Source organism: Herpailurus yagouaroundi, unplaced genomic scaffold (assembly GCF_014898765.1).
Source record: "Herpailurus yagouaroundi ecotype Mexico unplaced genomic scaffold, PumYag 29, whole genome shotgun sequence".
Lineage (NCBI taxonomy): Eukaryota > Metazoa > Chordata > Mammalia > Carnivora > Felidae > Herpailurus > Herpailurus yagouaroundi.
The window spans coordinates 58,890,114-58,904,312 of record NW_024412377.1 but is presented as its reverse complement, the minus strand read 5'-3'; the positions used below and the strand labels follow the sequence as shown (position 1 = coordinate 58,904,312).

Sequence of the window (14,199 nt, the reverse complement as noted above, 5' to 3'; positions counted from 1 at the left end):
CTCAACTGTCACTGGCATACGTACATATACATATATTAATAACATATGTACCTATATAAGCACACATATATAAACCATAATTTATAATAACTTGGAATACCAAAAGAACCCTATTATACACAATCTATAATACAAAGCTATACTTTCTTAAACCTTGTGTGGTGGGGGATTCATGGTAGCTCTCCCCTCCAGACAGTGGGGGCTTGAGGGATGGGAAGACGTGAACAAGAACCAACCAACCCCTCCAGTGGTCACAGTTCCCTGGATTAAGAGAGCCTACAGACAGACATCCCCAGGCTTGGAGCTGTGGCCACAGAGTGGTGGGGGTGAATTTGAGGTTCAGAGAATGAGGAAGAGGTATAGTCAGACAGCGAGAAAAAGCAAGTGACTATAGAAGCTGCTGACTGTAGAGATGTGGCCTCCCTGGGAATCTACATGAGATGTCCCTTAGGACAGAGAAATCTCCTGGATGTTCTCCCTGGGGCTTCCAAGAGGGGTCCCAGGCACCTCTGTAATAACTATACACTGAGTCCTTCAGACATACCGAACATGACTCAATGCAGGTTTGTTGCATGTGTGATTATTCCTAATAATGTGACTCAGTTTCCTCATCTATAAAGTGGAGTTGGCCAAAAGAACATTCTTTAGAGAGTTGCAGTGAGGATCAAATGAAGTCACTCAAGCAGAAACACTGAAAGTGCTTCCCGGCAGAGTAACTGCTCAACAAATCTTGCTAGTATAATAACGATAAATAGCCATCAACGCACCTGCTCTAAAGAAACAATAGAGATGTACCTTGGTGGCAAGTCAACTTCTACAAGTGAAAATTACACTTGGTCAAAGTTATCCTGGGAACTCCTTAAGTCATCTATCTAGCACAGTGTGCGTGGCACCATGCATGCTCTTCTAGCGATTGGTGCTGGGGAAGAGGCCCTTGCTCCTACTGTGGGGCACATTCGCTGTTCGTCTTTGGGGGTTATGGGGAAAAAAAGTTTGTTTTTGTGTGTGTATCAGATCCTACTGGATCTACTGGAGGACATGAGACAGGTGCCCATAAGTGCCCAGCAATACTCGTTTCTATGACAGAATACTTGTTTTTACGACTAAAACTCAACTGAACGGAACAGACTTTAATGGCTTCAGGAATTCAGAGATCTCTGGTTTGAAAGGATTCCTCTCTTCTCCTTCTGAACCTCAACCTTGGGTGACAGTATCTTGAGTAAACACCAGTGGAGTAGAACTGGGATCAAATGATTAGAGTGGCCTTAAAGAAGAGAGGGAGAGAGAGAGAGAGAGAGAGAGAAAGAGAGAGAGAGGCAGGAAGGGGATTACGGGGCATCCCTATGCTCTGCATGGCAGGGTAGACTTACTTCTTCAGGGTCTGAAAGCCACGCTCTTTGAACTGCAGCTCCTGCTGGAGGTGAACCATCTCTCTCTTTAGCTTGTTGACCTGGATGGCAGAAGGCCACACATGGGGCTAGATCAGAGGTTGATACAGAACTGCAGGCTGCCTTCTCCTCTAAGGGGAACCCAGAGCCCCCCCACTGCCCCTCAGGCCACAGGGTCACAACACTATCCCCTCAGTGACGCTGCCTTGGTCTCTGCAGCTGCTCGTGTAGTCAGCATCCAAGCCTGGCTGTCCTGCAGGTCAATCCTGGCTAGCCCTCACTTGAGGGAAACAGGAAGTGGACAGGTGTCAGCTGACCTGGGATAGAACTTGGCCTTCCCACTGCCTTGCTGGACAACCTCTCTCGAGCCATCTCACCTCCCTGAGACTCCCTCTCCTGTTCTGATAGGTGAGGAATATGGTAATTCACAGGGCTGTGCATTACTTAAAGCAGGTAATGGGTATGGAGGTGAGAGGCAGTGCAATAACTTTAGAGGCAAGACATGGCCTGGAAGCTGGATTTGGCTTGCAGGAATGCTGTGTTTGGTTTGCAGTTATAAAATTTAAAAATTTAATTGCTAATAATGAAATATGGAGAGATTTCACATAATAAGCCTAAGTATAGCTCTCTTCTAAAAACAGAAGATCTGCCAACACTGAGCCCTCATTCCAGCACAGCCACAATAGAGTAGGGCTGAAACTCAACTACCCCTTTAGACAGGGCACACCTCTCTAAGGCTACACTCTTCCCAGCACACCCTACTGCTTCACCCCTGGCCCACTTCCCCCTTTTGTTTTCCTGTAGGCATGATTTTGGAAAACCTACCTGAAGTTATCACTGAGCCTGTGTTCCAAATACTGGCTTTCCCTTGAACAAGTCACTTAACTGCTGTGTCATAGTTCCACACCAGTAAAATGGGAATGATATTTATTCCCAAGAAGTCATGAAGTAATTATCATGAAGGAACTAAATAAGACAATATAGAATAAGCCATAGCTAGGAAGAGAGCACACTGCGTTAAGAACTGTAAGTTCTTTGACCTTGTGTAAGCCCTGAATCCTTGTGACCTTGGGGCAAGTTACCCTAAGCTTCTGTTTGCTCATCTTTAAGTGCAGATATGGACAACAGCTGCTTCGTGGGTTTGCTGGAGGAACACGAGACAGCATTCATGAAGCACTGAGCACCATGCTTGGTCTACAGTGACATGGTCGCTGCTGTTACCATTACAATTACTGTGACAGCTGCTACCACTGCTACTACTGCTGTTATTTAGGGTCCTGTCAGTCAGCACCAGCCATCACTGCCTGGTGGAAGCGTCTCCTTTGGTCCAGTGGGTGGGCAAGTGGCCTGTGGCTGCCTCGGTGACCCCCCTTCCACAGTACAGGCAAAGAGGCCCTACCCGGGATTTTGCTGTGGCAATTTCAGCTTTCAGGATCTCAGGGTCATACTTAGAGCTGGATGACGAACCCGACACCACTGCAACGAAAAAGAAAAAAAAAAAAAGTTCTGTAGAAGAAACACATTTTGGGAGAGATGGCTTATTTGGACATCTACATAAACCCAGAAAAGAATCACTAATCATGAACAAACTAAATGCCCAACAAGGGGGGGGATTTTTATTTTTTATTTTTTTAAGTTTATTTATTTATTTTGAGACAGAGAGCACACAAGCAGGGGAGGAGCAGAGACAGGGAGAGAAGGACTCCCAAGCAGGCTCTGCACCATCACCGCAGAGCCAGATGTGGGGCTTGAACTCATGAACTCTGAGATCATGACCTGAGCTGAGATCAAGAGTCAGACGCTTAACTGGCTGAGCCACCCAGGCACCCCAGTGAAGGGTAATTTTGCTAAATAAATATGGTACATGCATAAGTGAGGATGATACAACTTAACGTGATTTAAAACAATTGTACGCAGGAATTCTGAACAAGGGAAAAATGTCCAAAACTTACTGCCACCTGAAAACAGTAGTTTATAAAAAGCCATAAAGAGTAACTTAAATTTGTTAAATATACACAGTTAACAAACATATATATACACATATGCATCTAGAAAAAGCACAGAAAGAAATATACCAAAAAGATAATGTTGATATGTAGAGATATGGATGATACATAAGACCAATTTTCATCTTTGTATTTTTATTTTCCACACTAAGAGGAATACATTTTTATAATCAGAAAAATAACTAAAAGTATTATTTATTGTACTCTACAATATTAATGTACTTTAAAAAAATTTACTTGAGAGCATGCAAGCAGGGGAGAGGGAGAGAACTCCATGCTCAGTGCAGAGCCCAAGGTGGGGCTCAATCCCACAACCCTGAGATCATGACCTGAACGGATGTCAAGAGTTATCAAGAAGCGCTTAACCAACTGAGTCACCCAGGTGCCCCCTTAATGTACATTTTTAAGGGAAAATAAATTACCCATAACCCCACCACCCTAATTCAATTCTCTTTTCTCAAAGTTACTTTGATTATCCAGTTGTTATGTAGTTGTAATTACTGCATTTAAAAAATTTTAAAATAGTATTTATGTCTTGAAAGATATTTTAAGGCTTACAAAAATGAACATAACAGAGTAAAATACATTTGAAGTAAGGACATGAGATGAAGGGAAGACAAGAATGAGTAATCACATCCACAGGTGTGAGGTTAGTTAGGGCTCATGCAAACATGGAGGGTCCCCTTCCTTACCAGACACCACAAACCTGGCTCTGAGCTTCCTAACTGGTGATGTGAAGAGGGAAAGGGGCCCAATGTACAATTCATGGTGTTCTTAATATAAACACAACCCCACTGTTCACGAAAAGGATAGGGGTTCTTAGTATGGAGGCCAGAGAAGAGCTTCTCCCCTGGGGCCTTAATCCCAACCAGGTGTGCAATTCCATCATTTCCTACCCCCCCGCCCCCCACCCCTCACATCCCACCTAGTGTCTTCTGGACACTATGTGTGCACGTGCACAGTGAGATCAACTGCTGGGTCCTGGAGTTTCCTGAGGACAGAGACTGGTGGCAATTTCCATTGTTGGGAGGTAGGGCCTTCTGGTTATGCACGAGTTAAAATGGAACACTGAAAAGTTCCGGAGAAGAGAAATAAAACTGTCTGCATAATAACAGTAAAGATGATAGGCGGTGTTGTCTTTGTGCCCAGTTTACAGTGATGATGATGAGGAGGAGGAGGCTTTACCAGAAGAGATGGGTGGTGGGAACATCTGGATGGGTGGGGAAGACCTTGCAGTCCCCATTGTCAGCTTGGAATAGGGACTTCAGAAACACATGTTTGTTTCCAACTGGAAGCTTTCATTTCCTGCATTCTAATTCCTCTGATGTTTGCTGAACTTAGGGATTTCAGGGTGGGATTTGGCTGGATACATAGCTGGAGGCAGTGATTTAAGCAATTTCCCCCTGACAGTCTTTTTTCAACAAAATTTTAAGGTCATTAATATTTGTTACCCACTGATTAATTGTAAGAACATGATGAAAAGAGTCATTGGTGAAGAAAAAAGATGGGGATACACTCAAAAGGGGGTGTCCATTCTATGAGCACCCCATCCTGTCAACCACTCTACTAACCAGGCTGTGCCACTGGACTTGGGTCTACACCACAGGGAACTGTAAACGAGAGAGTGTTAGCAGCCTGGGAGAACCCATGAAGAACTGTAAGACCTACCCTAACAGGGAGAGCATGACTGTGGGGACCAGAAACACCAGTGCTGATCTGTGGAAAGTGGGCGTGCTCCTTGGACATGCTCAAAAATCTTGGAGGGAAGGGAACCCAAAAAAGGACAGACTCCTGGGGCACCTGGGTGGTTCAGTCGGTTGAGCATCTGACTTCGGCTCAGGTCATGAGCTTGCGGTTTGTAAGTTCGAGCCCCACGTTGGGCTCTCTGCTGTCAGTACAGAGTCTGCTTTAGATCCTCTGTCTCCCTCTCTCTGCCCCTCCCCTGCTTGCTCTCTCTTTCAAAAATACATATTTTTAAAAGTTAATGAAAAAAAAAAGGAGAGGGTTGATTTTATTCCTATTAAAAAAAAAAAAAGAACGGACTCCCACCAACTGAGCCACTGGGGGCTTGGATTCTTATGCTTTGGAGTACCACCGTGAAGTGCACTATTTGTATCCAAAGCTGTTAAAATGGGATGTAGTCTGTTACCATTTTTTTTTTAAAGTTTATTTATTTTGAGAGAGAGCAAGAGCATGGGAGTGAGCTGGGGGGGGGGGGAGAGAGAGAGAGAGAGAGAGAGAGAGAGAGAGAGAGAGAGAGAGTCCCAAGAGCCTCCACACTGATACAGGGTTTGATCCCATGAACTGTGAGATCATGACCTGAGCTGAAATCAAGAGTCAAAAACACTTAACTGACTGAGCCACCCAGGCATCCTGCCTGTTATCATTTCTTAAGTAAACATTTTACATAAGTAAAAGATGCATGTGGAAAGGTGCACAAATCATGTGTGCAGCTTGATGAATTTTCACAAAAGAAACACACTCAGCCAATAAGCACCACAATCAAGAAAAAGGTCATTGACCTCCTTCCCCTTGTGCCACTATCCCCTCACTATCCCTCCAACAAAGGAATTTTATATTCGAACAGGACCTCACAGGGTGACTTTAAATGCCCACCTTTTTATAGCTTTTGATTTGTAAGCTTTTTTTCAAGTTACAGATGACCACAAGTTTAACAGTCCAACATAGTACAAGGTTTGTTATAAAAAGAGAACATTCCCCAGGTCCCTATCCCTCACTCCTGAAAAGGGAATCATTTCAATGTGTTCAGCTAATTTCTTGATTACCAAGAGGCAGCAAGTTATTTTTGTTTTAGGCATTATGTACTTACTTACCTCTCTGGAGGACAGGGAGTTAGCTTCCCACCCTTCTCCAGGCCTGACATGGTACATGTGCACCCCTCCCAGCTCCCCATCCTCGGAGACAGCATAATCTTGGTGAAAGCCATCTTCAGTGTTTGCATTACTTTTACTCTGTAAACACAACTCGGGCCAGAGGCATGTAGCTGACTTTGCTTACTTTTCTTTTCCGGCACATTTTTTTGGGTTTGTTTTTCCTAGAGTTAATAATTGTCATTTTTATGCTTGCTCACTTTCTACAAACTGATCACAGATTCAACCTCACGCTCTGCCAGTTATCTGAATCTCCCCTCACAGGGTCCAGGCCCGTCTGCGTCCTGCTGGTTTCTGCCCTTTGGCTCTGCCTGGCCCAGGCACGTGCCTGCTTTGGCGTGAGCTGGTTGCTCTCTGTGCTGCGGGCATCCTGAGATGCCCTTCCTGCCTCTCTCCTCTTTCCTAAATACCATGTCTTCCCCTCCTACCAGCTCATTTCAGTAGAACACCAGCAGCTTCCCAAGGAGGAGGCCACAAAGGAAAGAAGCTTTTGAAATCATGCATGTCTAAAAATACCTTTGTTCTACCCTATAGTTGATTAAAGGTAGTTTTGCAGGATATAGAATTCTAGGTCGTAAGTGATTTTCCTTAAAAATTTGAAGTCCTGGCTCCATTGTTCTAGGTTTCTAGTGTTACTGTTGAGCTACTCTGAGCTCTGATAATTTTTGTGTGGCCTGGTTTTTCTCTCTGAACGCTTTCAGGATCTTGGATCGTTCCATGTTTGAAGCGGTACAAAGGTATGTCTTGGTGTGAGTGGACTTTCATGCATTGTGCTCACTAAGCCCTTTCAATCTAAGAACTCTCTTCCAACTGTTCTGGGAAATTCTTCTGAAATTATTTTACCTGATGCTTCTTCTTCTCTGTTTCCTCTGGAACTTTTCATTATTCTGATAGGTTTCCTGGCCTGGTGCTCTATTTTTTTTTCCCCCCCTCTCTTCTTTTCCATCTCATTGTATTTTTGCTCTGATTTTTTGGAAGATTTCTTCAGGCTTACTTTCCAATCTTCCTACGGATTTTAAATTTCTGCTATAGCATTTTAATTTCTAAAGGTTCTTTTGTGTTCGCTTAATGTTCCTTTCTATAAAATATAGCATCTCTTGTGGACCCTGGGTGGCGCAGTCGGTTGGGCGTCCAACTTCAGCTCAGGTCACGATCTCGCGGTCCGTGAGTTCGAGCCCCGCGTCAGGCTCTGGGCTGATGGCTCAGAGCCTGGAGCCTGTTTCCGATTCTGTGTCTCCCTCTCTCTCTGCTCCTCCCCCGTTCATGCTCTGTCTCTCTCTCTGTCTCAAAAATAAATAAACGTTAAAAAAAATAATAAAAAAATAAAATAAAATATAGTATCCTGTTCTTGTTTCATGGGTGTGTAGCTTCTCTTGATGTTTTCTCCACGTATACTCCCTGTTCCCACAAGGCCTCCCCATCACCAAGGGTTTGTTTTCATCTCTATTTTGCATGTCAGAGGCTTTGCTCAGGTGTCTGGAATCTCAGTTGTCTGCTCCAAAAGCAGAATGGAGGGGCACCTGGGTGGCTTAGTCAAATGAGCGACCAACTTTGGCTCAGGTCATGATCTCATGGTTTGTGAGTTCGAGCCCCGCGTTGGGCTCTGTGCTGACAGCTCAGAGCCTGGAGCCTGCTTCGGATTCTTTGTCTCCCTCTCTCTCTCTGCCCTTCCTCCACTCACGCTGTGTCTCTGTCTCAGAAATAAACATTAGAAAAAATTAAAAAAAAAAAAAGCAGAATGGAGTGAGGTTTGTTGACTGTGGCTTATATGGTACATGCTTTGGCTGGACTGTTTCATCCAGAAATGCTCAATGTCTTTACATCTCTTTTATCTGGTCAGATTCCCTAGACTCTGCTACTATCCAGCCTGGGTGGTAATAGCCTGGCACCATTCTGGGGACCAAGTGGTACATGTGAGCTGGGATCTCAAATCCTATGGGTCCGAGTTCACTTAATCACTGTGTTTTCAGTGTGGTGCACCCCACCTTGTATCCTGCCAGGTTGGAGATGGGCTGTATGATTTGGGGAAGAGATTTCCTTGTCCTTTTCCTAAAACAGCTTTTACCCAATCCTCTTTATTTCAGGGCCTCCTCAAACTTGACTTACATTCCCAAGGACAGCTGAGGATTCCAATTCCCACGACTTTTGCCAGTGATCTACGTAGACCAGAGTGCTGGTTTTCCTCACGATCAGCTTGTATTCTCTTTTCTCAGGTCTATCAGATAGGCTGTCACCTGCCCATCTGCTTTCCAGCTTCCACATCTTATTGTCACTCTTTTTTCTCCCAGTCTCCCTGTCTTTGTGCATGTACTCCTTAAAAAGGAAATCTCTTATTTTGCATTTTCTTGGTTTCAGGAGTGAGGGAAATCAGGTAGGTGGTTCAACTGGCATTTTTAACTACAAGGTTCCCAATGATTGCTTTTTCAAATGGGAAACCAAGGCCTAGAAAGAGGAAGGAACATGGTGAGGGCCCAAAGAACCCAGTTATCCTGAGTTCTCATCTTTCACAGGATGGGAGAACCCAAATGTAACACAAGAACCTTAGAATTTGACTGATGACTTGTATTAAATTAAGAGAAAATTAAAAAAAAATTTTTTTTAATGTTTTTATTTATTTCTGAGACAGAGAGAGACAGAGTATGAGTGGGGAAGGGGCAGAAAGAGATGGAGACACAGAATGTGAAGCAGACTCCAGGCTCTGAGCTGTCAGCACAGAGCCCGATGTGGGACTCAAACTCATGGACTGCGAGATCATGACCTGAGCCAAAGTTGGATGCTTAACCGACTGAGCCACCCAGGTGCCCCAAGAGAAATGTTTTTGAGGTTAGATACTCCTAGGTATAAAGGCTCTGCCACTTTTTACTAGTGTGACCTTGAAGAAGCTCCTTCCCCTCTCTGGGCCTCAGTTTCCTGATATGTAAAAAAGAAACAATACTTGCAGGATAGTTGGGAGGGGAAGGTTACTTTAAATAATGGATGTGGAATGCCCATCACATTGCCCTGCAGGAATATAACAGGTGCACAATAAATATTAGTTCTCTTCTCTTTCCCCATGGAGCCAGAGACTGCACCAGAGGTGCTGACAAAGCCTCCACCCCCAGGACCCCACCTGTGGCCAGGCCCCACCTCAGCCAAGGCCAGGTGGCAAAACTCTCACAAGCTCAGGCAAGCCATCTGAATTAGAAACAAGGCATGTGACCTCACCAGTCTATCAACATGTTGGAGAGCTTGACTTGGAAGACAAAGCTGGTTTTAAAACCCATAGAAAGTCATGAGGAGGAAGGGTCATGTCTTTTTAACTGGGATGCTTAGGCTGGGGACGCCCCAATTCCTGGATGGTTTGGATCTCAGATCTGGTTACCAGAGATGACCTCAGTCACTTTAGGTGGAAGTTCTTTAACATTCAAACCAGTGGTGGCTTTGAACTTGATGGAGTCATATGATAAGACTGCATCATTATTTCCTACCAATAATCATGTATTTATTCTTATTAGTTCCAGGGATCTGTTAAAATCTTTTGTCATTTCAATGCCAGTAAATTAATAATATCAAACAATTGTTATTATTTATTGAGCTTAAGAATATGACAAGTACTTTTCCAAGTACTTTACATCTGTTAACTAATTTAAGTCTCATAACACCCCAATGAAGGTGATAACATTATTATTTTTTTAAATGTTTATTTATTTTTGAGAGAAAGAGAGAGAGAGCAGGTGAAGGGCAGACAGAGAGGGAGACATAGAATCTGAAGCAGGCTCCAGGCTCTGAGCTGTCAGCACAGAACCTGATGTGGGGATTGAACTTACAAACTGTAAGATCATGATCTGAGCTGAAGTCGACACTTAACCGACCGAGCCACCCAGGTGCCCTAAGGTGATACCATTTTTATGTCAATTTTATAGAAGAATTTGAGGCAGAGAGAAGTAGCATATAACTTGGGCAAAGTTACACAGCTAGTAAATGGCATATCCTGGATGTGAACCCAGGCAGTCTAGCTCGAGTTCATACTCTCAAAATATTATGTAAAGTATTTAAGAAGACTGTTGAGCCATTAACATATTCTAAGGGTACTGGTTTACTAATACCAGTGGTTTTAAACTGGGAGAATTTTGCATCCCCCTAGAGTATATTTGGCAATGTCTGGAGACATTTTTGGTTGTTATAGCCTGCGGTAGGGGGTACTATTAGCATCTAGTGGGTAGAGACCAGAAGTGCTGCTCAACAACCCACAATATATAGGACAGTCCCTACAGTGAAGATTTAGCTGGCCTCCAATGTCAGTAGTACTGAGGTTGAGAAACTCTGACATGGACCCAGGAGAGGAAGGTACCATAACATTTTATATTTAAACAGAAGGGATCATACACATAAAGAGGTGAAGTATGTTCTCCAAGAGGACACAGTAACAGTGGAGATTCAAACTCAGGCCCTCTGACTTCAAAGTCCAATGATGGTCATCTCCTACCATCAGGCTTCTCTGTGGAAATATATCATTCCTGCCCATTTGGCTCTTTTCCCCACCTTGACTTTTTATTTTGGAAACTAAATGTATAGCAAATTTGAAAGACTAATATAATATTAATATACCCTTCTTTTCCTAGGTCCACCAATTTTTAACATTTCCCCACATTTGTTCTATCTATCCCTCCCTCCACTCCAATTCTTCCTCTCACTGAGACGCCTGGTTCATAGAAAGCTCTCAATGAATGATTACTGAAAATGGTGGGTGGCCAAAAAAATGCAAACCTGTCCTCTATTCAAAACCACCAACATGTCATTGGCGGCTACTGATCAGCTTACTGAGACTGATGGCATAGTTATATTGGTTTTTTTTCCTGCTAGATCTTTTTTGAAATTAAGCTGTAGACATGATGCCACATGCATGTCTTAAGAACAAGGACATTCTCCTACATAGCCACAATATGATGATCACAATTAAGACAATCTTCCAAATATCTGAGAATGTCTGTTATGGCTGCTTCCTCCTCACCCTCCCACCCCCCCGCCTGCAACCTCAACCCAGGGTCTAACCAGGGTGCAAACAGTTAATGTGGTTTATGCCTCCATTGGTTTTTGTTGTTGTTGTTAAGTATAGAAGAGTTTCCCCTCTTTCTAGTTTTTCACACTTTTCCCCCCTCGAAGAGTCCAGGCCAATTATCTTGTAGGACATTCCACATTATGGAGCTGTCTGGCTGTTTCTTGATGATTTGATGGATGGTAAATATTTTTGTCAAGAATCCTCCACAATGTTCTTACTGCATCACATCAGAAAGCACACGATGTCAGTTCGTCTCCTTACGGTGATGCTAATTTTACACCTGTGTAAGGCAGTAGCTGCAGTTCTTTCCATGTGAAAATACACTTTACCTTCTGAAATTCATAACTGATTTGTGGGGTGATACTTTGGGTCCATGTAAGCATCCTGTCCCCCAAAATACGAAGGTTCATTTTTATACACACTTGTCACTTCTCAGACTGTAGGGCTTCAGGAGAAAACAAAATCACCCCACCTCTTCAAATCTGAGCTTCACTAGGGACAATAATATCTCCCTGCCAGGACTGTAGCAAGGATGATGCTATAGATTGAATTCCCTCCTCCCTGCCCCCAATCCATATGTTGAAGCCCTAACCCCCAATGGGATGGTACCTGAAGAAAGGTCTTTGGGAGGTGATTAGGTTTAGATGAGGTCATGAGGGTGGGGCTTTCATGATGGGATTAGTGACTGTACAAGAAGAGACTGTGCTCTCTGTCTCCCTCTCTGCTATGTGATGACACAGTGAGAAGGCAGCCATCTGCCAGCCAGAAAGAGGGCTCTCACTAGAACGAGACCATGCTGACACCCTGATCTTGGACTTCAAGCTCCAGAACTATGGGAAAATATATTTCTGTTGTTTAAACCACCTAGTCTCTGAGATTCTGTTATGGCAGCCTGAGCTGCCTAAAACAGATTAAGTGCTAAAACGCTCATGACAGTCTCTAGGACATTACTTGACCTAGAAAAAGGTAATAAGTAAATATAGTTCTTTTCCATAATCTGAGACTCTGGGGATTTGCTTGAGTCACCAGGGAAAAGGGCAGGGCTGGGAAAGTGAGTAACTGGGCAAGTTCTGTCCCCAAGGCGGACTGAACTTTTCAAAATGAGGGCTTCACACAGGAGAAGTATCCAGTGACGCAGCCAAGCTATGTCAACCTAACAGCATGGCCTAGTGCTGGCCCCTTCGCCCACACTGAGGATGCTGGAGGGGCAGATGGGATGGATTTACAACTTACTGCTGCTCTCACCAGCTCTAAGACCCTGGGCATATCATCAACTCCGCTAACCTGTTTCCTTCCCTATTACAGGGGATATTAACTGTCCTCATCCACAGGATTATTATGAGGATTCAGTGAAATAGCATTTTCAGCCTGACATGTACTAAGCACTCAAAAAACAAGGGGCAGGGCTGGTTATTAGAAATAGTGGTAAAAGACAAAAAACCCCAACACATTGGCAAATGTAAGTAGGCTCCTGAACAGGTACTGGTCTGGTACTGCACTGGGAATGAAGGACTGGGGCCTTGGCATGCCTATTCTCCTGAAGATACCAGTGCGAACCAGGGAGACAGGAGCCCCGCCCTTACAGAGTTAACATGCCACTGGACGTAATACAGACATGTAAGCAGATGTCTTGTGACACATGCAATGAAGAAAATAAACAGAGAGCCATTACAAAGGCTAACACTGGGGAAGGGAGTCTGTTGATGGAGCTGTCAGAAGCGAGCCTCTCAGAGGAGATGACAGGAAGAATGGGACTGGAAGGGTGAGACCAGAAGGGTAAGAGGGAACCAGCTATGCAAACAGACAGAAGAGCATCCTAGGCAGGGGTGCAGCAAGTGCAAAAGTGCCAAGGTGGAAAGGTGCAGGGCAGGCTAGGGGAGCAGAGTGGGGGGCTCTGGAGCCCAGTGAACGAGGAATGGAGTGCAGCAAGTGGCCGCATGAGACGAGGCTGGGGTGGCTGCAGGAGCCTGACCACAAAGGGCAGTGGAGGCTGTGGAAGGAACGATGGGAAGCCACTGAAGGTTTTTTGTTTAAATTGTGGTGAAATATACATAGCGTAAAACTCATTTTTAAGTGTCCAGTTCAGGGGCATTAAGTACATTTACAGTGTTGTGCAACCACCACCACTGTCCATTCCAGACCATTTTCATCCTCCCAACTTCAAGCTCTCTCCATTGAAGAAGAACTCCCTACACCCCCCATCCTCTAGCCTTTGAAGGGCTTTAAATGAGGAGGTCTGTAAGCTGGCTGATAGTCTGAGATGACTGCAGACGAATGAAAGGCATGGAATGAAAGAGGCATATGAATCACTGCAAGGCAGAAGCAGAAGGGCTTCGGAGAGGATGGTGGTTTGCACGAGAAGCAGAGATGGAAGAAAACTGGCAGATCTGAGAAGCACTGAGAGGCGAGCCAGACAGGACTGGGTGCAGTCCTTCCCGCCATCGTGCAGGGGTGCGGGCGCTGGTGGCGGGAGGTACTCACAGCTGACCTGGGAGCCCAGCTTGTGCTCCCAGACGGCGTGCAGCTGCTGATACTCCTGCTGTGCGAGCTCTAGGCGCTGTTGCTTCACCTGGTAGATCTCCTTCTGTGCGCTCAAGGCCTCCTGGGCCACCACCAGGTAATCCTTCAGCATGTGCTCCTGCTCCTGCCGCCATTGCACCCGGGGGTCCTCGATCTGAGTGGTTTCTGGAACAGACCCCAGAGACCCTAGGTCAGCACCTCACCAAGACATGTTGGGTCGGTGGCCTGTGGGATGCACTACCAGAAAACAGAGAATATAGTAAACAGAGTATCACGATAAAAGCGGATGCATTAAACTTACCTGTTAAGCAACAGAGACTCTCCATTTGGGTTAAGGCAACAAAAACAATATAAAC

General features: G+C 44.7%; 1 protein-coding gene across 2 annotated transcripts in view; it reads right to left on the bottom strand.

Annotated features, from left to right (window-relative positions):
* WWC1 (WW and C2 domain containing 1) overlaps window positions 1-14,199 on the bottom strand; it is a 155,530-nt gene that overhangs the window by 55,968 nt on the left and 85,363 nt on the right. The window contains exons 3-5 of one of the 2 annotated variants that reach the window (XM_040444328.1): window positions 13,805-14,008; window positions 2,788-2,864; window positions 1,371-1,450 (exon numbers count right to left, since the gene is read on the bottom strand). In XM_040444328.1, coding sequence (XP_040300262.1) covers window positions 1,371-1,450; window positions 2,788-2,864; window positions 13,805-14,008 — 361 coding nt within the window. The remainder of the gene's footprint in view (window positions 1-1,370; window positions 1,451-2,787; window positions 2,865-13,804; window positions 14,009-14,199) is intronic. The other variant, XM_040444333.1, reaches the window with a different exon arrangement.